Source organism: Mirounga leonina, unplaced genomic scaffold (genome assembly GCF_011800145.1).
Source record: "Mirounga leonina isolate KUSES-001 unplaced genomic scaffold, KU_Mleo_1.0 Mir_366, whole genome shotgun sequence".
NCBI lineage: Eukaryota > Metazoa > Chordata > Mammalia > Carnivora > Phocidae > Mirounga > Mirounga leonina.
In genome coordinates, this window is record NW_023270709.1 from 27,008,273 (window position 1) to 27,034,740 (window position 26,468).

General features: G+C 46.3%; 2 protein-coding genes and 4 non-coding genes across 9 annotated transcripts in view; 5 read left to right on the top strand and 1 right to left on the bottom strand.

Moving 5' to 3' along the window:
• The window catches only part of LOC117997523 (histone H2B type 1-C/E/F/G/I), an 881,166-nt gene that overhangs the window by 96,450 nt on the left and 758,248 nt on the right, over positions 1 to 26,468 (top strand). The gene's annotated exons all lie outside the window — the stretch shown is intronic.
• TRNAL-CAG lies at positions 4,051 to 4,133 on the top strand. Its single transcript has one exon. It is a non-coding gene; the product is annotated as a tRNA-Leu (tRNA).
• TRNAT-AGU lies at positions 8,029 to 8,102 on the bottom strand. Its single transcript has one exon. It is a non-coding gene; the product is annotated as a tRNA-Thr (tRNA).
• On the top strand, positions 11,928 to 12,000 carry TRNAR-ACG. Its single transcript has one exon. It is a non-coding gene; the product is annotated as a tRNA-Arg (tRNA).
• On the top strand, positions 12,446 to 12,518 carry TRNAV-CAC. Its single transcript has one exon. It is a non-coding gene; the product is annotated as a tRNA-Val (tRNA).
• Positions 12,838 to 20,450, top strand: HMGN4 (high mobility group nucleosomal binding domain 4). Of its 4 annotated transcripts, XM_034985896.1 has the most exons (4): positions 12,838 to 12,944; positions 16,292 to 16,336; positions 16,444 to 16,581; positions 18,942 to 20,450. In XM_034985896.1, exon 4 carries the CDS (start codon positions 19,028 to 19,030, stop codon positions 19,298 to 19,300), a length of 273 nt encoding a protein of 90 aa, XP_034841787.1. In that variant the 5' UTR covers positions 12,838 to 12,944; positions 16,292 to 16,336; positions 16,444 to 16,581; positions 18,942 to 19,027; the 3' UTR covers positions 19,301 to 20,450. The 4 variants fall into 4 exon arrangements, with proteins under 4 accessions (XP_034841787.1, XP_034841788.1, XP_034841789.1 ...); XM_034985897.1 differs by having other exon boundaries at positions 16,444 to 20,450; XM_034985898.1 differs by lacking the exon at positions 16,444 to 16,581.

The following is a 26,468-nucleotide window of genomic DNA, read 5'->3' on the forward strand; positions in this document are numbered from 1 at the left end:
ACCTGCATCTTTCCTTTATCCCAACAAGTGGAAGTGAAGTGAGAACAAGCGGGAACGCAGCTGGCTGGCCAGGGCCCCGCGTCTGCGTGTCCAAGGCTCACCTGTGGCCGGAGGGCGGGGGGCTCGCCGGGGCAGGGGGCACAAGGGGCTGTTGGCGCGTGGGGATCTAGCTGCCCCCAGAGGCCAGCGTGCTGGTGGCTGCCCCCCCTCAGCCTCCGTTGGGGGGGCGGGGGCTGACTCCATATCTACTCCTAAAAAGGTCATTGACTCCCGGTGTTGGTGAGTGAGGCCACCTCTTCAAATGCTAACAGTACTTTTCCTGGAGGAGGAAATGTTTGGGAAATTTTTAATGGTAATGCCTTGTAATCGGAAAACCAAAAGCAAAAAAACTTGGTGATCTTTAGAAACCCCTTTTCCAAGGATTCCTGCTTGAAGAGCCTTGTAGTTCAGTGACATGCACACTTTCCCTGTGTTTCCCCAAATGAGGGTCAACAGTGGTCTCCATAGAAGGTCTGACCTGAATGCAATTCAGCCATCTCTGCTGCCCAAAGGGACGGAATGTGAGTCTCCAAAGGTTCCCCAAGTGGCGGGAAAATCACCTCAGATGCGTGTCTCCTGCTAGGAAATCATGGAAATCAGATCTGTTAACGGATCAAACAACAAGAAATCCAAATTCCAAATTATGCTCACCCTAACATATTATTTCCATTATTGTACCACATTACATTTCTCATGATTAAGCTAAAAACCAACTATCCTAAATTTTCAGTCTACTAACTACCCTCACAAAAGACTGTGACAAATTAAAGCCCAACATTGTCTCTTAGGTGGAAATTCTGAACACCAGACAGGTCTATTATCATCACGTTCACTGTGATTTGTGACATACGACATTGTCAACAACTCTCCATTACTCAGCTTTGTTATTGTCAGCCTCCAGGCCCCATCTCCGTTTAGGTTTTGGTAATGATTGTGGTTATGATTATGATTTAGGACTTCGGATTCAAGACCTACATAACAATATCTAGATAAACACATTTCCATATATGTACTGCTAGATTATTTTAAAATGAATCCTCATGAAGGCTTGTAAATCAGGAGACCACACAAGTATTTGGGGAAGAGGTTGAGAAGAAGATGTAATGGATGAGAAGTGACTGTCGACATTTTCCCTCTGCCTCCTTTCAGAGATGAGAATCTGAAGCCAGGAGATATAAAGTGATTGGATTAAAGCATTGAGTCTGGGCACAAAGCAGGACCTGAACGCTGGTGTCCTTGCTCTCTGTGTCTAGGACATCTTCCGTGAACAAACCACAGTTGAATAGCAGGACTAGAGGCTTAGAGAAATTACCGAGGTGGGAGAGTCTTAGGCATGAAGAGGGTCAGGAGAAGAAAAAAGCAACTAAGTGTGCCACCTTTTACTTGGACCAAGGGCTAGCACCCAGAGAACCAGATAGAAAGGGCCCCTTCCCGTATCATTTCATGGATCCCCAACACCCAGTGTCCTTCCCATGCCCCTGCCTCAAACACTTCTCACCCCACACTGTCCACCCCATGCCACCCCTCCCCCACTGTCCTCCTGGGAGAAGAAAATCATTTATCATGGCTTTAAGTGTTCGTTTGTGTTCAAATTATACATTTAGAAAGTCAGAGAAAAACAAAGTCCAAATTTCTTTTTTTTTTTTTTTTAAAGATTTTATTTATTTATTTGAGAAAGAGAGAATGAAAGACAGAGAGCATGAGAGGGAGGAGGGTCAGAGGGAGAAGCAGACGCCCCGCTGAGCAGGGAGCCCCATGCGGGACTCGATCCCGTGACTCCAGGATCATGACCTGAGCCAAAGGCAGTCGCTTAACCAACTGAGCCACCCAGGCGCCCCCAAAGTCCAAATTTCTTTTAAAATACCTGGGAACCTCAGGCAATTGCTCTGCTAGTTCAGGATAATGTGTATCCTGAAATGTTATGTGAAATCTCACCCAGAACAGACGGGGCTGCCCCAAGAACCCCTCTCCGAGAATAGAAAGACAGTCATAGGTTTTAATCATCTCTGTGACTCCCCTCCCCTTCCCGCCATGATCCTTGACCTCCCCAAGATCCATGATTTCCTTGGCCATTCAAGGAAAATGGTCACTAGACACAGTACTGAGCTGACAGTAGATTCGTAGGGAACATCTGTCTCCTTCCTTCCCACCCCCCTTCCCCCTCCCCCAGCTCTAGCTTCTTTGCTTGAGACACCTCTAAGGAAGAACTTACCTGATGAGCCTTAAGGCTCTCTTTCTAGCTGGCACCTGGTACCAGTGCCTGGAGGAAATGATCAGTGTTGGTAGGTCTGGCTTTTTCCCCGAATTTTCTAAAAGAGATGACATTTGGTGTTGCTGGACCTCTAAAACCCAGAAAGTCTATCTGCATCCTTGAGAGATGTATTTGTCTTCACAAAATGCTTACGTACAACCTCCTCCCATACAAGCACTCCAATAATCAGACTTTAGCATTCTCTACAGATTGTTTCCATCTTATCTCCTGGAGAAGTTGGGCCCTGGCCTCTCAGGTCCCAGGGAACACCTTCCTTTGGTTATAGTCCCACCCTGGCTCTCTCCAGTGAGTCACATTCAGACGTCGAGGCGCAGGTGGGCACGCCCGTCCGGAGCCTCTGCACATCCCTGTACACTATGCTTTGGGCCCCTGCACTCTGTGACTCACACATATTTTGGGCCAGAGCCCTGTTCCACAGAGGCCTGAACGCTTTTTTGGATGTGGCCCCTCCACCTTACCTTTAAAAGAAAGATCTAGCCTTTTCTTACAGCTAACCCCTAAAATAATGATCTCAAACTTGGGTGCTCACCTAGGAGTGGAGGGGAAGTCCTGCCAAATACAACTCCCAGGTGGCACTCTTAGGTCCGAGGTGGGAGGACGTTGGCAATACCCACAGGCTTTCACATTTCACCTCCTGCTAATGGCAGAGCGGGTCTCTGAGCCTGACAGGGTTGCTGTGCCTAAAGCGGGTGACTCGCAAACTTGGGCATGGCTCCGAATTACATGGAGGCTTGCTAGACACACCTTACCGGACTCTGTCCCCCAAACGTCTGCTTCAGTAGGTCTGGATGGGACTGAGAATTTGCCTCTAACTGGTTCCCTGGCGATGGGGATTCGACGCATAATTTAAGAGATGAAGCACTGCAGCCCTTCGGCTGAATGTAGATGTAACCCTCAAGCGCCTAGGAGAGCAGTTTCTCCGGTGGACAGAGGCGAAATGACTGGTCTACACTGCGGCAGGCAGTTAACTGACCAGTTCTAGCTTTGTCTGAAACTCGCAGTCAGGTTCCCAGACTCCCAGGCGGCGCCACTCTGAGCACAGGATCCTGACTCCAGGCTGGGCGATTACACCTGAAGTAGGTCCCGTCTGGCCTTAGGTATGATCGGAAGTGGCCGCAGCAGAGGCTTGGCATCAAGGCCCCCTGCCGGGTTTACTAGATACAGAAACTACTCACTTTTTTTTTTTTTTTTTTTTTTTGCTTTTTTAAACTGTTTATTGCAGTAAAACATCCATAGAGTAACGCCCGCAAATCCTCAGTGCACAGAGCTAAATGCACTCAGAACAAGAAGCCAGACCAGCCGGCGTCCAACACCGATTCCCGGAGTGGGGGTCGGGGGGTGGGGGGTGCGGTGAGCACCCGCTGGGTGACTTACAGGAAAGGCTGGGGAGGAGCGAGCGAGCGCCCGCGGGCTCGGCCTCAGCCTGCACCCACCTGGAGCGGCCTAGAGCCTCCTGGGGCAAAGCGCGTATGCCAAGAAGGCGGTGGCATGATTTGATCAGGATTCTGCCGAGAGTGCCCTTCTTCCCGGGCATCCCGCCCCGCTCCTCCGGGGCCCGGAATCGAATCCGAGGTCGCACAGCAGGTGCCCCTGAACCCCCCGGCAAGCGAGCGCCCCGGGCGGCTCTCGGAGGCGCGCTTTCCCTCTTCCACCGAGGAGTTCCCGAATCTCGAACAAAGAAGGGACTAGTGTTTCCGCAGAACCAGAAGTAAATTCGGCGCCAGGGCAGCACCCGCCGAGTCAGGATGGCCGAGCGGTCTAAGGCGCTGCGTTCAGGTCGCAGTCTCCCCTGGAGGCGTGGGTTCGAATCCCACTCCTGACAGCGCAACCCTTTTAGTTGTTAGACTAGTGAATGTATCCCGCCACCTTTTCCTGTACTCCACGCCCCCATAGGATGATCAATTTTTAAAAAATTTCTTATCCGCGCGCTAGAATTGAGCACTATGTACTTAGAAGACGATTTAAGAACTAGCAATTTTAATCTCATCCCTGTCTCTCTCACATTCAAGGAATTGAAGGAATGTCAACTCCTAAATGACACTGATGTCCCCAGGGCCCCTCTTTTGTGTTGTTTACTTATGGATTTCTTTCTAATACCTTTTTCTCAATCTCATTTCCCAATAACCATAAGAAATTACTGGAGAAAGGTCATCTTTTTCTTTCTAAATGTGTCTGTAGAACATACATTTTTGGTTTCAGTGCTTGCGTTTTTAATTCACGTAAATGGCGCTCTTTCACATATCCCATTCTATTTTTACTTTATTCCTGTCCTACCATGGTTTTGAGGCTTATTTCTGTTACTGTCTGCACATCTAGACCAATTGCTTCTAATTGCTGCACAGAGATCTGCAAGTGAGTACCCAGGGATGACTCCCAAATTGGGTCTCACGTCTTTCCACCACAGAAAAGGGTGCTGTCAATGAACATCTTCCTACATATTCCGATCCGAAGCTTTCCTTGACATACAACAGGAGCAAATGGCTGATCATGGGGGTCTGTCCATCAGGGCAGTTTGCAAAGTTTGCACTTTATAACAGGATCCCGGACCCAGGGAACGTGGTTTAGAAACACAGAAATTCATGTTTAGTGACGTCTTCAGAAATAGCCCTAAAATTCAAGTTTCCTGATGTCCTGATAAGTCATTAATGTCTTAAGCATTAATAGCTAGTTACAAATATTAGCATACAATGTTTCTATTATGAACTCCAAACTTGGACAGTAAGTATTATTATTCTTACATAATTTATTACAAAACCCCAAGTAATCAAAAATCTCAGGTAACTAGAATTTTCTCCTCACCTTCCTTTCTAAAAAAGAAATCCAATCTAATATCCACTTACAAAGACTGAAAACAGGGTGGATCTGTTTTATGATCACTGATATTCAGAATCATTCTGTCTTCTCCCAAATTCCTCAAAATTCACAGAAACGTTCATGCATACACTGAAAGAAAAGTGAATTGGTATTTCTTAGAAAGATTGTCAGCAGTAAGGTTAGAAAAGAGCAACCAAACAAGGTTTCTTCTTATTGCCCAGGTGGCCACATAGTCCATTTCTGCCCATTTTGAGTCCCCACTTGGGCCTCGGCAGCATATGACAAAGAAGGAAATGGCAAATAGGTGCAAAGAGGAGAAGCATTTAGAGATACTTGGAGGGCCAACAGGTTGGTTCAATGCTATTCAGGCTACATGGGTTCACCCCTGACTCTGTCACTTATGAGCTGTATGGCCTTCCAGGCAAGTGACTTTGTATCCCTGAGCCTTGGTGTCCTCCTCTTTAAAGTAGGGGAAATAATTGAACCTTCCCTCATAAGGATGCTGTGGGAATTGCATGACTTAGTATACATGAAGTGCTTGGCAAATAACAAATGCCTGGGAAATAATAAATACCAGATAAATGGTATTTTTTTTTTGTTCCAATAGAGCACCTGTTCTTTGCAGGGGCCTGTGTGGAACTCTGGAGATCCAGAGATAGCCCTTGCCCCAGGAGGTAGACCAGATGGTAACAAAGTCAGATAGAAAGCAAGTAGATGAGTGTTGCTATCCAGGGTGAAACGGGAAACATGGTCCCTTCTAGCTCCACCTCCTCATAGGAGAACCTCAGCAGTCCAGCTAGAGACTCTACTTACTTCATAACTAGTAAATTCAAGGGCTACCTTTACAGCTTTGGTAATACATGGTCTTTTTGAAAAACAAAAACAAAACAAAAACCAAAAAACCATGAAGCAAAAACAAAACAAAACATAATCCATGAAGCACTTGATAGTTATCAGCTGTCAGGTCAAGTCCATCTGTGGTCTTCATGAGGCCACAAGTGATGAGGATGCCCAAAGGCCTTTGGTCATATCCACACAGGAGTTTCAAGTGCAAACACACCTCCTCCTCTCATTGCTTCCACTTACCCGCCCTGCGCATCCTCTTTGTCACCTCTGGTCACACGCCATTCCCTTTGCCTAGAGCACTCTGTCCACACCTTCTCCCCAGCCCACTCTCTTGCCTGCAGAAGTTGTACATCTCCCTCATGAACAGTTTGGACGTCACTTCTTGCATGGAGTCTGCCCCCACCTCCTTCTACCTCCGCCAGTCTGGGTTAAATAGCAAACTGTGGCCCCCACTGTCAGTGTTACTACAAGCCACCATCGAATTGTTTGCCACCCCTTCCCCCAGCCTTTTTAGAACACAATTCATGACCCATGTGCATGATTAGCATGGTGCTTGCCATATACTTGGCTCTGGACAGATAGGCACTGGGTGGATAAACAAGCATTTGATTGTAAGTCATTTCCACTGTACATATGAATCACGTTCGTGATTGATACGTGGAGAGTTAGGAAGTCTTTTAAGCTTTTGGGAAAGATGGTTAGAATTTTCACCTGGAATATTCTATAGCTTCAGTAGCCAGTACCATTACCTCAATGGTACAGATCATGCAATCTGTTGAGGGCCTCTGGGCTGGAAGCATCCCAGGAAAGGTATTCCTGGACCCTGATGGAGCAGGGGAGTGAAGGTTAAGTCGAATTCAATAACAGGATGAAGTAGTGGTCTAGTGTTGACTTCTGCTCGGTGATTCAGCTGTCCTCTGCACTTGATAGACATCTGTACTCTAGACCTGGAAGAAAGGTTTTCATGAGCAGAGGATGGGAGGATGTAGTGAAAAAGAGGGTCTGCCTTTCCATTGCTGTCTGCCGCCTATAGAGAAAAGTGGGGAGTTAAGCTGCAGAGTGAGTGGAGAAATTCTCCACAAGAATAGAATTGTTTTCCTGAACTGTTTCTCAAAGTATTGGGACACTTCGTTTCTGTAGATAGCACATATTTCAACCCTTGACCATCTACATAAAATAATGTGCTCTGTAGGTAAAAGCAGGCTGGTGGGACTTTCTGTGCCAGGTGGTGGGGAGTTTGGTGGTGGGAGATGAGCAAGAGGGTTGGTAACAGCTTCAGCAAGCTTCCATTTCCGTCGTGTTAGTTTCTGTAGGGGCCTGGCTGCGAGTAGAACTCCAGACTTCTTTCCCACTTGCTTTTTTTTTTTTTTTTCTTCCCTCTTGGAGAGTTTGGGAATAGGCACCTCAGCTCTTCTGGACTTCTTCAAGTCTGCCTGTTCTTGTGGGCTATCCACTCTGATAATACAATTAAGTAGATGCTTCTCCCTGACCTTCTTTTCTGAAATCCGGGTGACAAATATTTGTTTCGGTTTGATTTTCCTTTCCAAAAAACTCCGGGCACAAAACCACCTTTGAAAATACTCACTTACAGCTTGTGTTATGTGGTTGGGTTTTAGTGGGTGCTATGAACTGAGATGCTGCTGCTTATCAACAAAACCTTTATCAATCATTCCAGAGGCTGACCTTTCTAAAAATACTGCCTGCAGATTGTGAGAGAGCATCCGTTTGGAATTCCCCCAGGAAAGAGAACAGAATGACCAGAGATGATGATGTTGCTTGTAGTTTAAACTTGGTGATCTTGCCTTCTGCTTTCCCTGGTTCCTTTAGTATGTGCCAAAAACATATTACATGTGAAATAAAGAGGTTGACATCAAGAAAGGTAGAAATTCTTTCTCCCTAAAGAAATGTAAATTTGTCTTTCTGTCTTCGCTTTGCAAACAAAGAGCTCACCCTCAGAGCCACAGAAAACACTTGAGGTGAATTCCGCAGGGGAATTGACCCCTCATATTACACCTCGATCGCTCATCCTCTTTATGGACGGTGGGAAAAACCACAAAAGGCCCCGCTGGGATTCGAACCCAGGATCTCCTGTTTACTAGACAGGCGCTTTAACCAGCTAAGCCACGGAGCCCGCACGCCTGCCCGCTTCCAAATCGACAGTGAAAAGGAATGGTCTTCGCTTTTGTTGGGTGTATTTCTGGATTTTCTCCCCATTGAGGGACAGGAGCAGCCCAGATGCCTCTCCAGACCCTAAAGATGAAGCAGTCCCCGCTTCGTCCCCCCACCCCACCAAGAACTAAGGAACCGCACGGCTACAGGAAAACGGAGTCCCCTTCCGGCGGCGCCAGAAGCTGCGGGGAGGAAGGTTCTCCTGCGTCCGCGGGGAGTGTGACCCGCGGCCCAAGGTGGGGAACGCTTCCAGCCCCGAGCACTGGTCCCTCAGGAAGCGAGCTGTCGGTCCTGTATTTCACAGTGTTTGATTAAAAGTCCAGTCATTCCTTACCCCATTTCTTTCCGTAAAATTGGGTTCCACCTGCCTGCTTCTTGCTTATAATCTTAGCTAATGGAATTCCAGAGTCGCACCTTAAAAATACGCGACTTCATAATTAAAACCTAGTCTTAGAAAGAAAGGAGTGGCCCCCTCTCCTCTGAAGCTACAGAGGGAGAGAAGCTTTCTTGTCCTAAAACTTGTTCGAAGGATCTGTTTGATAAGATGTCAAATTGAGAACATTCACAAGAATTTCTATACTGTCATGGGGACTTGTGTGAGTATTTGTAACTGTTCCCAATTTATTCTAGTCTCTGTAAAATGAATCTGCCCTTGGGAATACAATTTGAACAGAGAGCCTTAGTGAAACTCCCAAGAATTTACAAATTCTGTGGCCACGAGTGTGAAAGTAACTTCCCCCAATGAAATTATGAGTGGCTGTGTTGTTGCTTGAAATCTATTGTCATGGTGATAATGCCGAAATCAACATTTCAGTTTTTGTAAACTATCAATATTTGAAGGATTTCGCTGTCACGCTCTATAAGGCAGCAACGGACACTTTCCTTCCCCTACATACATGATGGGGGGCGAGGGGATGAGGTGTGAAAGCCCATGACTCTGCTAGATTTCCCATTTCAGTGAAACATCAAAAGTCTATGAAATCAGTTGGAGACTCCATGAAGTAAGCAACTATTTCTTTAATATTACAAGATTAGCCATCATATTATTACTGTGCTTGGAGCCCACATAATCATAAACAGCACAGTCACTCCTACTATGGCTTTGACCAAACTGTGGCAGGCAGTCCGAGAGACAGCAGAGCCAACGGTATTTTGTTTGGGTTTTTCCTTTGGTTAGCAACTGTCAAAATGTGCACTGAAATTCTGGGAACTAAGCTGTTTAACAAGCCAGAGGCAAATCTTGGGGGGAAAAAAAATGAGACTTAGAGCAATCATTTCCAGAAATCTGGATGTGAATTCTGTCTTCTACTCAATTCCCAGTGTCACCAGACCATGGAAAGGCCTCTCGCACTGGCTCTGTTGCAGACATCTGAAATTGGAGAAGGAGTGGATCTCCGTGTCACAGACTGCTGACAATAATGTAAAGAAACAGGGGAGGGGCAGACAGTGCCATTTTCCATATGCTTGAGAGAGAAACCAGAAGAACAGTGTACTGAGACACAGAGGATGAGAGGAATCCACCACTGCGATGGTTAGCATGATATGTTCACTTGGCTAGGCTATGCGATCCAGTTATTCAACTGAACACTAATCTACATGTTGCTGTGAAGATATTTTGTAAATATGGTTAACATCTACAATGAGTTGACTATAAGTACCCTCAGTAATATGGGTGAGCCAGCCAGCTGAACCAATTATTATTTCCAACCAATTATTTCCAACCAGTTGAAAGGCTTTAAAAGCAAAATGGAAGTTTTCCTGAGGAAGAAGCAATTCAGTAGCATCAGCTCCTGCCTGAGATTTTCTAAAGTACAGGCCTGCCCAGCAGAGTTCAGACTTGCCAGTCCTAGAAATATTCATTCATTCATTTATATTCTCTTACTGGTTCTGTTTTTTGTTTTGTTTTGTTTTGTTTTTTCTGGACTCTGTTTCTCTGACTGATACAACCACTGAAGAAAAGACGGGAAACTAGAAACTGGAACGCTCAGAAAAGAAGGTGCAGTAGAAAGATCTCCAAAAGCGAAGTTAAAGCCTGCCTCAGCTCACATCAGGTGGTGAACATGGCAGAGAAGATTGAAGCAGCAGAAGCTTTCGAAATCTACAAAACAACAGGACGTGTTTGCAGACACTGAGGAGAGCAAATGTGGACAGGGCCTCCAACTCGGAGTGAAGCCCATTTTACAGGTGCAAGATGGGATCTATGGCTCCAGGGACACCTTGGGATCTGGCCTGCCCAGCTGGGTATGTGATGAGCATAAAATAGAACCAAGAAGTACCCCTGTTTGCTTCATTTCTGAAAATTCAGGCATAACTGTTCATGTTTCCAAACTTCTCTTTAGAAATCTCCTTTTTCTTACAGGGAGAGGATAGTCTGTGAGCTTGGGTGGGAAAATACATTTTTATCTTGACTAACTTGTTACTGAAATTTTGGGTTTTCTTCCACTATGAATGTAGGCAACAGATCACAGTTGTATTTCAGCCCTTTCTACTTTATCACTTTGTATTTCAGCCCTTTCTACTTTATCACTTTCAGAAATCACAAATATTTCACATCAAAGTACAGTTGTTACAAATTTCTTTAAATACCATTTATGCTCATGAGTGCTTTGAAATTACAGTATTCATTAGACCTCCTGCTGTATATCGCCATTTAGCAAATTAATAAAGGAGCACAACTATTACCATATCATAAATGTTTAATATTTTGATAACGTATTTCAATATAGTTAATTTCCCTTTGAAATCTTATGTATTTATCTTTTTTCTTTATATTTAAAAGTATTATTCTATGAGGCAGTCCATAACCACCAAAGTGCCCTAAGGGTACAGTACAAAACCTGGTCAGAAGTCCCTTGCTCTACTGTCCTGGGGGAAATTCCTAACTAGATCGACTTTAACGTTATGCAGAAAGAGTAGCAACATGTATATTCTTCTTAAGGACTGCTGCCATCTTATGAGCTGAAAACAACTCTTTTCTAAACTCAGCGTGTATGTTCTCAGGATCAGGCAGTTTTACTCCATCTGTTATTGGCCCTCAAGTTATTTACAATGCCCACCCAGGCATGGAGAGAGCGCTTCCTTCTCAGAAATAGGCTGAACCGCACACATAAGAGATGCTTATTTGCTTCCCGAGAAAGCAAACACGTGAGAGCGTCCGTGCGCGCGCGGGCTGATGATGCTCCTTTTAAAAGGTGTCAAATTCTGAGCTGTAGGCCCAGCGGTAGAAGCGCAGGCCGAGCAGGTGCTTAGCAGTGAGCCTTGCTTAGTAAATACTGAAATGCAAAATGGGTAACGACCCGAGGAGAGACAGGACGGCACGTCAGATCACGCCAGGCCACAACGACTCCCGGTTTCCTACAGGTCACTTCCAAAGCCCTCGCGAGGGTCTACAGGACCCGGGGTGGTCGGCAGGCCTCTGCCCCGGAGATTTCCCCCGTTCCCCGCTCTTTTCCCCGAGAGCCGCATTTCTCCAGCGCTCATCACCGGCGCTGCTGGGCTTTCCTAGTCTTCCCGGTTTGCTCGTTTCCCTCCAAGTGCTTATCATGATTCTTTTACTTATGCAGTGCTTCGTGGCCGTAAGTTTCTCGAAGGGCAGGGATCGCACCGCTTTCCTTCTCGGATCGGCTTCCAGCGCCTCGAACGGTCGGTAACACCGGCTGGTGAGCGAACGCGTGGATGGAGAGGGGCGCGCGCAGAGAGGACGCCGGGGCGCGAGCCCGCGGCTGCCGGGGCCCCGCCGGCGCCTGCGTCCTCCCGAAGGCGTCCAGGCGCCCCCACGTCCCCGTGCGGGCCAGTGGCGCAATGGATAACGCGTCTGACTACGGATCAGAAGATTCCAGGTTCGACTCCTGGCTGGCTCGGGGCGCGCCGCGCTGCGCTGTTTTACTTCTTTCCTCCGCGCGCCGCCGAGGAGCTCCGTGTTCGAAAATTCGGGCGGAGGGAAGTTTGCCTGCAGATTCTCCAGAGCGAGAAGGCGCCGCTTTTAGCACGGCTGGGGTCATCACTCCCCTGCAGAGCGGCTCCCGCGTCTCGGCCCGCGGAAGGGGCGCGGTCCCGGGGCACGCCCGTCGCGCCCGAGTTTCACGAGGATTCAAGTCTTTCTATTGCTCTCCTGCATCCGGCCGTTCTAAGGATGTGGCTCCGGGTCCGTACCCTGCAAGGGCCTGGTCTGCGCTTGCCGATGGCGAGTTTGGTGGGAGCGCTCGCGGCGCCCGGAGGCGTGCACCCGGGAACCGCGGCCATCTGCAAGGGTGGAAGGGCGTGTTCTGCGGGGAACTGCCTTCCCGGGAAGGCGCTCGCTGCCGAGTTTCCGTAGTGTAGTGGTCATCACGTTCGCCTCACACGCGAAAGGTCCCCGGTTCGAAACCGGGCGGAAACACGCGCTCTCTCCGTTTTGCAACTAATTCCTTCAAATTTTTTCTTACGCACTTAAAAAACCCCATATCACGTCTTCATAAATGCGCTCCCCGCCTCTTGTCGCCTTGTGGCCGGGCCGTGGCACGGAGGCGGCGCCGCCCGCGGGGGGTCGGGGTCGCGCGGCCCGGGCGGCGGCCTGACGTATCGCGAGGGGAGAAGCGGCTCTCCCCCGCTCCGACGCGAGGCGGCCGGCCGCCCGCAGCCCCGGAAGCGGTTCCTCGCCGCCCGCCGCCTTCCTGTTCCCGGCAGGGCCCGCTGCGCGCGTCTCCCCTCGGCCCCTCGGCCCCTCGGCCCCTCGGCGCGCGCCGGCCCTGCCCCAGCTCAGGGCACCCGCGCGGCCCGGGCGGCAGCTGGGCGCCCGCGCCTCTCGGACGGCCGCGGGACTCGGGTAAGCAGCGGAGGCCCGAGCGCGCGCCTCCCGACAGCGGGGTGGTCGGGGCCGGCCCCGGTGCTGGGGACCCGCCGGCGGTCGGGCCGGGTCGCCTCTCCAGGGGAACGGTCCCGCGGGCGGCCCGGAGCGCGAACCTGTGGGCCCCGCGGAGACCGCAGACGCCCGGGCAGAGGCGGGGCGGCGGCGAGGGCGTGTGGAAGGACGGCAGCCGCAGGCCGGCGGGCCCGGCCTGGGCGCGGCCTCTGCCTCCCCGGGGCCCCGCTCCGTGAGGCCTGCTTCGGGAGGGCCCACCGAGCGGGCGCCGACGGCCCGAGGCTTCCTGCGCTCCCCGCCCGAAGAAGGAAGGCGATCCCGAAGTTCAGCACGGACCAGCTGCGGGGTCCGCGTCTTGCCGCGAAGCTTGGGCAAGGCCCCCGCAGCCCCTGTTTAAAACCGGGTCTCGAGCCCTGGTGTGCGGCCTCTGCCCTCTGGCTGGCACACGGCCTGCTTCCGTGTTAATGGGATCCATCGGGGGCCTTTTCTGGCGCGGAGGTCTGGATATTCCACCTGCCAGCCTCGGGGTAGCCCAGGATTTCCTTCGTAGACGCACTGTTAGGACTGCTCCTACTTTCGTTGCTTTTATTTCTGCTGCTGCAGCTACTACTTTTAGGGGCTAGCCGAGCCCAGGCTCTCAGACCCCGTTACTCTGGGTTCCCTGAAATGACTGCTATGAATGTGATGTTTTTACGGCCCTAAGAAAAGAAGGGGCAGTCTTTACCTAATGCGCGGCTTTTCTTTCTCTTTCTCCCCAGCTCCCTCTTCCTCCATTTCCATACCTTCTCAGAAAAACCCTTCCTTTTATCATCTTGTTCATTCCCTTGTTAGCAAGATAATAATCAGCTTTGGTATGTGCTCAGGAGAAATGTATCTAAGACATTTTCATTTGAAATCTCTTCTGTACCGCTCAGAAATACAAGTCAGTTAACGTGGTGCCCTGAAAGGAGGCGGGGGTCTCAGGGGCCTGGGAGGCGTTGGGAGATGTGTCCCCTCCCATCCCTCTGTGATGCCAGTGGGCAGGAGTACTTCAGCTGGGAAACCGAGTGTGGCCAAGCCAACCAGTTGCAGGGGGGTGACGGTTTCATTGAAAGCCTACGACTCTCTGCTTCTCTTCAAATCAGGTGTTTTCTGGCAAAATGCGGAAGGAGCCCTACCCTTTCAGACACTCTGCCCGTCTCACCTTCTTCTACCACCCTTCCCTCCCCCAGTTTCCCTCAATGCCAGATGGAAGCTCAGGCTGCCCACCTTGGCTGGTAGTTCCTTTGGAAGGTGGAGAACAAATGGGCCCTAGATAGTGGCTGATGCCCTGTGAGCTCTTGATCCTGTGGCACACTGCACCTTACCTACGATCTTTTATTTTATTTTGTTATAGCCTTTATCCTCCCTTTCCTAAGCTTGGTGTTAGTAGCCTTCTCCCAGGTCTTCCCTCCAACCCCAAGGCACAGAGAGAAGAAGGTGGCCTTCTGACTTTGGGGTGGGATTGAGACTAGAACCCAAGTTAGAACTGTCTCCCAGAAATCCAGGTCAGTAACATTAAGGGAGCAAAAGGATGCTGCTAAAATGTGCCTTGTACCTGTTTGCTGGGAATGGGGTGCGGTGTGTAGGATGAGGTGGGATTTGCTCCATGGATACTGGAGACAGGCTTATAATGAAAGAGAAAAAAAATATGGGAAAAGGATTTTGAGAGCTATGCAAGACGGCAAAATGAATCTAATCCAAGCTGCGTTGTAGGTCACTAAGGTCTTTACGCTCCTCCCTCCCGTGGAAGTCCGCTAGGGCTGCCCTAACACATGCCGCTGACTGCGTGTCATGAACAACAGGAATTTATTTTCTCTGTTCTAAAGGCTGCAAGCCCAGCATCGAGATGATGGCAGGTTTGGTTTCTTCTCAGGCTTCTCTGCTTAGCTCACAGATGGTCACCTTCTTGCTACCTCTTCACACGGTCATCTGTGTTTTCTGTGTCCTCATCTACTCTTATATATAGGATTAGGACCCACCCACATGACCTCATTTTTCCTTGACTACCTTTTTAAAGGGCCCATCTCCAAATACAGTCACAGTCTGAGGTCCTCGGGGTTAGGACTTCAACCTATGAATTTGGGTGGGGGAGGGGGGCAAATTCTGCTCACTTCTGGGGACGAAGATCGATGTATTATATATATTATTGACAGAGTTTGGAGATTTCCCAGCAGTTAACCTCACAGAAGACTATAGCGCACCTGCATCTCCTCATTTTACTCATTATTTGCATATTTCTGTTGCAGATGAAACAGACTATTTGCTTTTTATTTGACTTTTTAGGTTTTTAAAGCCACTTCTACCAGTTAACTTAAACTTCGTGGGTCTGCTTCTAATAAAATATGCAAGTCTTCATAGCTAACAAAAGTATTTATTAAAAAGGATGGAGCAGATGTTCCCTGTCCCCTGAGGCTGCTGAGGGAGAGATACCTTTCCACATTATAGAACAAGCAATCTGCTTAAATGAAGAGTTAAATTGTGAACTTTCACAAGAATTTCAGCCCGATTCTTTGCAAGGCGAAGATGAATGATTCAACACTTTCACTATTTTGTTTGTTCTGTTCTCTGTTAATATACTTCTGTCCTTGGAAGTGTTATTTTAACAAAGGGGAATTGTTAAATTCCTAAAACTTTAAACATTGTTGCCATGTTGTGATCATTTCTTGCCCTGGTGATAGCACTGAAAGTCCTTTCTCTGTATTCCCAAAGTTACAAAATTACTTATATGATTTATCTGCCAGTTCATAATATTTCTTTTCTCTCACATGCATGATAGAATATTTATAATCCTATGACTTCTCTATTTTATTGCCTAACAAATTATTTCCTCTTTTTTAAATTCTTAAAATATATATATATTTTTTAATTAGTAGACTATTTCTTTAAGGCCAGTTTTAGTTTTTCAGATAAGTTGAGCAGAAAGTAGTTTCTCCTATTATTAAAGTTTCTCTTATTAATAACAACTTGCATTGGTGCGGTACATTTGTTACAATTGATGAGCCAGTGTTTCCACATTATTCTTAATTGAAGTCCATTGTTTATTTTAGGCTTCACTCTTCGTATACAGTTGAGTTTTGCTAAATGCATAAGGTCATGTATCCACAATTACAGTGCATACAGAATAGTTTCATTGTCCGGTACTCCACCTCAGATAATTTCTTTTCAGTTAACACCCCTGTGTGGTGAGAACGCTGTCCTCCCCATCCCTCTTTGGCTTTCACGGAAATGAAATGACTTTTATCCCACTGGCCCTTTTTCCTTATTTGTGTATCTGTCTCCTAATTTGTAAGGTCTCTGGAGAGTCAGCCCGTGGTCTCCTGATAAGCGTCCTGAAGGTGAGTTTCAAGGAACTAATCCATATTCGTATACTCAGCCAGCGGCCTGTTTTCCTTGAATTTATCTTTATTGTTACCTGCTGTGTTTCGGCCTTTGACATGTGGAGATCATGGCCCCCCTGCTTGGGATGGACTGCAAGGGATCTAACATGAAGAAGACTGAGCCCAGGAAACAGACTGTGAGCATTCCCACACCAGGACGTGGGCTAAGAAACACAGTTTTGGAGTGAGATGGAAGGAGAATGGTATGGAGTGTCCATTCTTTAGGGAAGTGTGTCCTAGAACAAAAGCTCACCCTTTGGCTTCCTCTCTCATTCTCTGGTAACAAAAAGGCCTCTAAGAATATATGCAGAAGGTTTAGAGTGACATTTTCATTTTTTATTCAAGTTGGCACACTTTTGAGAGTGAATGGGAGCATTATTAATAGTTATACCCGGGCAACAGGTATAAACCATGTCACCCTAACGCTAGACAAATGATTTTCATGCTATAAAATATCTTTCAACGTTGGTTCCTTCATTTTAAGAGCGGCTGTCTTTTCCTGCCTGTTCCTTTCTGGGCACACCTTTACCATACCCAGAGTTGAGCTATGTGATCTCTGGTGTCCTTCTCAATTTCTTTCTTTAAAAATTATTTTCTTTATTGTTTCAGAATTCGGATTAAAAAAAAAAGCCTTTTGTTCTGTAAGGATTGTTCACACATTTCTTTAGTGGTACATTTGGGAGAGAGAAAAAAGAGAATAAATTAGGCATAAATTCATGTAATGTCTAGGGAAGCATGTCCTTGGGAGAGAGCAGGTTGAGTCTACTGGATCATTCGAACTGCAGCACGTGTCTGTGGTAACAGGGACTTTTCAGTCCTCAGGCATTTAGGATATTTAGAGGCAAGGGAAGAGCACAGCAAGGGAAGAGAAGGATCCAGCTAATTTCACAGTAGCTTTTCAGTGAATTGCTTTCAGCATGAGAATAGAAGTGTTTCTCCTCTCAATTTCCATCTGTTCGCAGCTTCTTACAAGGTACCAAGGGAAAAATACAGACTGATTCAAGGCACTTTGCTTCTCCTTTCTTCTTTATACTAACGCATTTCTCCCTCTATTACACAAGAAGAAAGGAAAAATGTAAAATTTCCAGTAATTCTAGTCATGGTGAAAAAATGGGGAGAAAAATAGATAACTTGATGTTTTAGCACCATTTATAGGTGGATAAAAATCAAAACCAAGTTTGCTCAAGGATCATGTATCTACACAGTGAGGTCCAGCAAAAACAAAACAGAGCAAAATAAGACTCTGGAGGAATTTAGGGACGAGATAATTTTTTTTTTTTTCCTTAAAATAAAATACTGTGGAGTGGGACAGGGCATAGGATTACAGAATCCCCCAGGAAATGTTTTCGACAGTGGGGCAGAGATGTAGCTGGTCTTGGCCTAAAGCCTTAAGAAAGTTCACACAGTGCTTGCGAATGCCAGCCATCGGCCCAGGTCCTAATTACCCAAGCTCAAAATAAATCACTTTCCATTCTGTGTATCCCTAAATCTGTGCTTTGGGCTACGTACTTTTTAAAAGTAGTTTTTATTAATTCTTGAGCAGAGACATCTGTGTAGAATCTAGAGAATAGTAGGTCAGCTATGTCCGTCCTCCTTCCCACCCCACCCTCCTTTCAAGGGATAAAATGCTACCCCGGTCCCTTTCCCTGGACCCTCTTACCCTCTCCAACCACCATCCCTTTCTCAGTCCCCTTTCATGTGACTACTGTCCCGATTTTTATCTTTATCCCTTGTTTGTTTGTTTTTTTAGTTTTACTACATGCTTGTAGCCTAAACATGTCGTTTACTTTTATACTTGTAAGTGGATCTATACTGTACATATTTTGCAACCTGTCATTTTTACTCAACCGTATGTTCTTGAGATTCATCCGTGTTTTTGCATGTCACTGTAATCTATTCATTTCTGCTGCTGAATAGCATTCCCTTGCAGAGATGCTACTAAACCTATTTATTCTGTTACTGAAGGCCAGTGGGTGGTGTCGGGTTTTGAAATTACAGAGTCAACCATAAACATTCTCGCAGGGATTTCCTCTGCACATCTCCCAAGAATTCCTCTAGGGAAATACCCAGAAGTGAAATTGCTTTTCAGAATGTTTTCAAATTTAATACACTAATTTATACACACAGAAACACACATCCCAGCTGTGTACAGTGTTTTAATTGTTGCACATCTGCTGAGCCCTTGATTTTGTCAGACAATTTAGTTTCCACCAGTTTGATGGGTGTAAAGTGTTAGTATGCATTTGTCATATTACTGATGTGGTTGAGCATACTTTTATGTGCTTATTCACCATTTATACTTCTTCTAAGAAGTACTCATTAACACTTTTGCTTGTTGTTTTAAAATTTTCCTTTTGTCCTTTTCTCATGGATCTATAGAAATTCTTTATATATGCTGGATTCAAATCCCTTGTCACTTAGATGTGTTATGAATATCTTTGCCCAGCTTGCAACTTACCTTTTTACTTTTTTATACTATCTTTGATTTACACAAATGATTCATTTTAATGTAGTTACATTTGTCATTTCCCGTTACGGTTGACACTTTTTGTGTTTGTTAAAGCAATCTTTCTAGAAGCAGTGTGAGGAAGACAGAAGCCGCCCCCCTCCCTGGACTGGCCAAGCCACCTGCCCAGCACCGCTGCCATCATGCCCAAGAGAAAGGCAAAAGGAGATGCTAAAGGTGACAAAGGGAAGGTGAAGGATGAGCCACAGAGGAGATCGGCACGCTTGTCTGCTAAACCGGCTCCTCCAAAACCAGAACCCCGGCCTAAAAAGGCCCCTGCGAAGAAAGGAGAGAAGCTGCCCAAAGGGAGAAAGGGGAAAGCGGATGGTGGCAAGGAGGGGAACAACGCTGCAAAGAACCTAGATGCTTCCACAGTCCAGTCACAGAAAGCAGAAGGCAGTGGGGATGCCAAGTGAAGTGTACTTTTTTTGATAGCTCTGTACTTCTAGTGACTCTACTGTTCGAAATACTATTTTTCTTTAATCAAGTTTTATAAAAATGTAGAATTTGGGTTCTGTTTTTTTTTTTTTTTTTCCAAACTTACGTTGTTAGCATACAAGACACATCGTTGTTGTGTTTTGTGGTAAGTGCAAATACCACTAATAGAATGTCTCAGAAGCTGGATTGAAATGGGGAAGATGGGATCTTCGGTCCTTGTTTTTGAAGATTAATCTTGGCTCCCAGGAGAGATTCTCTGACATTCACACATGTCAGCCACTTTGGCTTAGAAGCCTTACAGCATAGAGGAGCAAAACTTCATGTCTTCTTTCCTGGTGCCATCAGCATATGCTTGACTTACTGAAATAGTTGTGATGTGGCCTTGGCCCCCCTAAAATCCTGTGTCGGGTAACAATACTCAGGCTTTCTAGTGATAACATCAAGACGGTGTTGCTCTAAAGAAGCCGAGATTCCTGTTTGTAGGTGGTGGGTCGTCCCACTGATGGTCTGAAGAGTTTTTAGTTCCTTTCTTCCATGTCCGAGTTGACCTGTGAAAAGATCTTACATGCCTCTTGTGAAATATCCACCCCTTCTGAGAACTCCGCCTTTTCAAAACAGCAACAGAAGACTGTTGACTTTTGGGGAAGGGGAGTTTGAAAGTTGTAAAACGTTATGGATTGTCAACTATGTCCTCCTGGAAGTAACTGGTTTTGAAAAGTCTCTGATAAAGCTGAATACAAATTAGCTTGGTGGTAGGGGGATCATTTCCTACCCGAAGTCATAGAGCTATTCTTTACTGCATTGTAAACATCTTATAGTCTTGCTTTTCACATTTGTCTTTAGTCTGCTCTGAACTGATTTTTGTGAAAAGTAGGAGATAGAAGTTCAATATAATATTTTTTCCATATGGGTAAGTGGTGGTTGTCCCAGCACCATTCTCTGAATACTTAATTCTTTCCCACTGATCTATAACACCAGCTCTTTCATAAATAAAGTCTCTCTGTGTGGGTGGGTCTGTTAATGATTTCTATTCTGACTCACTGGCCACTTTGTCTAACCTTATGGCAGTGCTATACAATCCTGAGTACTACAACTTTAGAAAACCGTCTTGATATCTCAGGACAAATCCCACCTCCAAAAAAATTACCACCGAATTTTTCTTCCTCGGAAGTGTCTTGGCTATTCTTAGCCATTTGCTCTTCTGTACAACTTTTGAATTAGATTGACAAGTTCTAAAACAAAACAAAAATGTTGGAATTTTTATTGGATTTGTATTGAATTTATAGACTAAATACAATGTTCAGTCTTCCAATCCATGAACATGATATACTTCTCCATTTATTTAGCCTTTTTAAATGTCTTTCAATAAAGTTTTATAATTTTCTCCATAAATGTCTTTTGTTAGTATTTCCTAGGGGCTTTATGCTTTTTGACGCTATTCTTACGGTATATTTTTGGTTACTACATTTTCTGTTTTTAGCTAAAGTTGATGTTTATATCCAGTATATCCAGTTTATACCTTGCTAAACTCTCATCAATAAGTCTGTATGTTCTTTTGGGTTTTCTCCATAGGTAAACCGTATATTATATATGTGCAGACAATTTTGTTGCTACACAGTTTTATTCCCATTTTTACTCTTTCTAAGCTAGGCATTGTCCAAGTGCCCCCAGCACAGCAGTGAAAAAACAAAGTCTCTGCTTTCGCCAAGCTCATATTCCAGTTGGGCCTGGGGGAAGAATTAGAAAATACAGATTTATGTGAGGAGGGGCCTTAAGCAAACAAGTAAAAGTGGGTGCTATTTCGATAGGGTGGTTAGGGAAGTCCTCCATGATGAAGTGACATGTGAGCAGACACCTTAATGAAATAAAGGAACAAAAGATGTCAATATGTGGCAAAAGCACTCCAGCAGACAGGAGGTGAAAATGTGTTTGGCTGTTTGGCTCGTTGAGGAAGAACAAGGAAGCAGAAGTGACTAAATTGGAAAGAAGATGGATAAAGGTAATAGCTGATAGGATTGCAGAGATAGCCAGGGCCCAGGAAATGGAAGACTCTCCAAGCTGTAATTTTCCTCTGAAAGTGACAGGATACCATTAGAGTTTCCAACAGAGAGCGCCATCTAAGTTTTGGGGTTGGGGGTGGGCAATAGGCTGTCAGGGGAGGGCAAGAGTTGAAGGAGGAAGACCAATTAGATGGCTGTCACACTGAATTGCAAGAAATCCTACTTTATCATGCTGTATTACTGTCCTTCCCTCTGTTCAACTATTCCCACCCCATTTTCTCCGGTAAACAGCAAACATGTATCTGTGCTTTCTCTTTGCTAAGCAACAGGTCAGGACCAAAGAAAAACACTACCTGTCCTCAGAGGCCGAAGTCAAATGCAATAAAGTCACCACACAGTACTGTGCTTAGTGTGGTGGTAACACTGCAGGAGCCCTGCCCCTGATGCCAGAGCAGGAAGGGGTTTTAGGGAGAACTTCCTGGGTCATTTTGACACCGAAGCAGCAAAATGAAAACAGGAGGGGTTGGTCAAGCAAGCAAGGAGTGGGGGAAAGCCTTCTAGTAAGAGTAATAACATTTGCAAAGATGTTAAGAGAATATGGTGCATAGTAGAAGTTCAATAAATTGTTGAATAAAAAAATGATTTAAATGCATAACCAAATTCTAGTAGGTTTTTGTTTTTGTTTTACAATAATAGGTATTTCTTAAGTGGTCATTGTTTGCCAAACACCGTGTCCAGTGATTTCCATGCATAATTTATTTCCATGACCCTATGAGCTGAATATTACTCTCCCCATTTTGCTTTACATTTAGTGAAACTGAGGCAAACAGATTAAATAATTTGCCTTGAGATCATACAGTGAATAGAAAAATCCAAATTAAGACCCAGGTCTACAACTCTAGGGCCTAGAAGTCTCCTCATTGTTGAAAAGGTCAGTGGTATAAATTTCAAATGTAATCCATCCAGTTTCTGAGTATATCAAGGAGTTTCCCAAGATACCATTAGGAAACAACGAAATGCAAGAAATAATATGCTGTGTGCTAAACAGTTGTAATTTCCAGTGAAGAAGGGTAGTAATGAAAGGACCCTAAATTCTAGGGGGAAGTGGTCTTACGGAATTTAGGATTTCAGTGTTTCTCTAGCAACATAAAGCTAGAAAGGCTTATTTTTTCTCTACAAAGATGCTAGCTTTTTAGACAAATATTTCTAAGCGGGGGATAGCAAATTAGGAAATAAACTACACTTTAAACCTCCTTGTCCACTTTTCTGGCCCGCTTGGCACTTACATTCGTATCTGTAAACTCATAAACTAACAGCCAGGCTTGTGAATGTTTTGAGAACTTGGGTGTCTGATACCAAACAGACGGAGTGATCCTGAGTTTTCCGTAATTAAACTTCTGACCCTCAAAACGGAGGCGCTGGTCCTGGAAGAGCTGGAAAGAAGAGGGAGGGAAACGTACTTCCCTGTATCGATCGACCCTTGTCCCTCTTCGTTCTGTTGCCTGGTGAGCTGGGGGGACCCCGGGCCCTGAGGTCTCCGCTCACTCAAACCTGAAGGGGTCACCAGAGGTTCTTGGTTGTGTCACGAGAAGGAATTCAAGGACAGACGCGCAGCACGGCGGACAAGCGACACAAGCGGGAGTTTATTAAAGTGAACAGTACAATCCGCAGACTTGAGAGCAGGGAGCCAGAGAGCGAGAGCGAGAGAACTGTGCGCCCCGACGGCTGCGTTTCTTTTATTGACAGTTGTTAAGTAGGGGGCGGGCTATTCATTCCGGGGACCGGAAGCAGGGGTTCCCGCCTTTTCTTCCTCACAGGGCTTTCCTGTCGTGGCGCCGCCATCTTGGGCCTGTCTGCTGGGATCGGGCCTCTCGTGGACGCTGCCAGGCCAGGCCGCGACCTTCCCCACAGCCGGCCACCGCCGCCTCCTTGCTGGCCTCCGGGCATCCCGCCAGAGCCTCCCTGCCTGCTCTAAAAGCCCTATCCTCAGCAGCGCTCACAGTGGTCTCTGTAACACCGGCGCCAGGCCTCCTCAGCCCCTCGCAGGGCCCTGCCCGTGGCTCCGCAACGTGAAACCCGAAAGCCCACCCGCATGCGCCCGGGGCGCGGCCGGAAGAAGCACTTCCGGCCCTTCTAGGCCCTCGGGAGGCCTCAGCTCTCGGCGTCGCGGGCCCCTGCCCAGGAGGCCGGCGTCCTGACTCCAGCTGCGGAAGGGAGGCTGCGGCTGTGAGGCGCCTTCCCTGTGTTGCTGCTCAGACGCCTCGCGACCTTGCTCAGGCTTGGGGTTCCGGGCGCTCACGCCAGGTCCCCTTCGGTGAGGGGCCTGTCGGAACCCCACGTCTCGTGGTGGGCGGCCTCCGCATCTGTTCGGTTCCCCGGGGGCGGGGGGCTCTGGCCTCAGGATGCAGCCCGTGGAGCCCTTCTCAAGGTTAGAGTCTAAAAAGCCGTCAGAAATACATAGAAGGACCAAAAAAAAAAAAAAAAAAAAGCCAGTTATACCTCGAAACAGTTACCAAACAAGTACAGTAACACTGCGTCGACGTGTTGAATGTTAAAGGACAAGAGCCGTCTTAGCACCACCGCGATGTCGAACAGTGAGCGCGAGATGCTGGTGTGGTCGGATGTGGGGGTCGGGGGAACGGCCAAGAACGAATCCTCGAGACGTTTTCGGTTCAAAAAGGTGTTGTTACTGTAGCACAGGGACGGCACCCGGGGGCAGAGGGAGCTGCAGCTGTGGTTTTGAGGACAGACTGGTGATCTGCTTTGACGTTTGTGGAGGGAGGGAAGGTAGACAGTCGCAGGCCTTTCCGTGTGCTGCGAGCAGGGTCCCCAAGCCCGTGGAGGTCTGGCTGTGGTTAAGGTAAGGCAGCTCCGGGTTTTTAATAAGGCAGCCCTGAGTTCCTGGGGGGATGTCAGGCCCTGCGTGTCTCAGGCGTTTATCAGCGGGCTGCGGGTTGTAAGGAGATTTAAGTTCAGCTGCATCTTTGTTCTCATCAATGCGAAAATGTCTGATTTTCCTTGGTGGCAAAACCACAGGGCCTTCTGACTGTAGTTTGTTCCCTACATTCGTGTGTGAAGGGTATGCCGGATTTCAGGTCAAGGTTAGAGATTTTGAAGATGTAGATATTTTTCCCATCCAAGTTCACCAGTCCCCAAGTTAGGAAACCCTGCAAAGGTGCTGACCCGCAGTGTCTGGATCGTTCAGCCCCCCTCCTCCCAGAGATGTAGATATTGGTGAGTTAACTATTAATTTTCTTGTACCTGGTGACATTTCTTAAAGGTGGCCATGATGAAGTTTTGAGGGAGCACAAAAATCAATCAGAATTCACCCCTTAATTTGGTCATTTTTTTTATTCTTATGTTAATCCCCTACATTACATCATTAGTTTTAGATGTAGTGTTCCATGATTCATTGTTTGTGCATAACACCCAGTGCTCCATGCAAAATGTGCCCTCCTCAATACCCACCACCAGGCTAACCCATCCTCCCACCCCCCTCCCCTCTAGAACCCTGTTTGTTTTTCAGAGTCCATCGTCTCTCATGGTTCGTCTACCCCTCCGATTTCCCCCGCTTCATTTGGTCATTTTTTAAATTTATTTTTTTCTGAGGTACAGTTGACATATAATGTATTAGTTTCAACTGTACAACATAATGACCCGGTATTTGTGTACATTGTGAAATGATCACCACAATGTCTGGTGAACGTCTGTCACTTTACATAGTGCCAAAAAAATTTTTGTGATGAGAGCTTTCCAGATTTCCTGTCTTAGCAACTTTCAAATATGTAACACAGTATTGTTAACTATATTAATTTTAGTTACTTATATATATAACTAAATATATAATATAGGACTAAATATATAACATATCTATATTTACTTATACGTATGAATTCATTTAGATATGAGTGCTAAAGAATGCTGTCCACACCCTTCCTTCCCTGAAGGAAGAGGAGAGCGTGGGGTTGATGAGTGCCAGGAAATGCAAAGGGTCTGAAACTTTACCCAGCTTGCAAGCTAAACTTGCCACACACAGTTTCACGGATGCTGGTGTAACTCACAACACTCCTGGGTTAGGGACGATGGAAAGTCTATTATTCTAGTAATAGCAATAGCCATACTATCAGCATTTTTACTCTGGTTCCCTGGCTCTAGTTCTCAGAGAGCAAAACCATGACATCTGTACATGCAGTGGGTTCTAAGAGAGAAACCCTAAACCATGGATCTCTATTCTTTCATAATGAGCAGTAAGCATGCCTGCCCATCACTCTGGAGAGACTCTCTTCCAGGAGTGTTTGCTATATAAGTATCCTTGAAAAGAAAATCCAGAACAAAGAGCACTTAGAACCTTGCTAGCAATACATGCAGAAATGTGAGAGATTCATGAAGGATTATGTCCCAAAAATGAGTTGCTTTCACTCATTGAAGTTTTTTTGTTTTGTTTTGTTTTCTTTCTTCCTTCCTTCCTTCCTTTCCTTTCCTTTCCTTTCCTTTCCTTTCCTTTCCTTTCCTTTTCTTTTCTTTTCTTTTCTTTTCTTTCTTTCTTTCTTTCTTTTCTTTTTTAAAGAAGCGTGGCCTGGGAAATTTAAATCTGAATGTTTGCCTGAACTCACCTGCCCAATAGAAGGGTAAGTGACCCAGGGAAACGTCTAGTAGCTCTTTCCTCTGGGCACCCACCTCAAGGTAGCTGGGTTTCTTGAGTGGTGGGTGCCAGTCACACATTTGGCTTTGTCTGGTAAAGCAAATGATTAGCACTAGCTGAGTTTTAGGTGTTTGAAGATTAATGGAGACAGGTTTAGAGATCAGGACAATAGTGTAGAATGGAAATACAGTGTGTCTGTTTCCTTAATCCAGTGCCATGTTATAATGATCTACTATATACGTCCCTTGCCTCCTGGAATTGGAGTAACATTCTTGGCAAGTCTGTCAGCCGACCAATTGCAGCCAGGTGGACCCCTGTTGTTGGAGCAGAGATAACAGCACAGTAGGGCTGGGGTTTCAGCCCATTAAGATCCAGAATGGAAAAGTGGAAATGGTTGTCGTCTCCTTCTGTCCCACGCTTCCCCTCAAGACTGAGAAAAGAAAGGGAATCTTTTAACTCTCATCTAATTATGCACACTGATATATTGGTAAGCCCTCTGTCGTC

What these genes read in the sequence shown, in the direction of transcription:
- HMGN4 (XM_034985897.1), top strand. Translation starts at nt 19,028, where the DNA reads ATGCCCAAGAGAAAGGCAAAAGGAGATGCTAAAGGTGACAAAGGGAAG.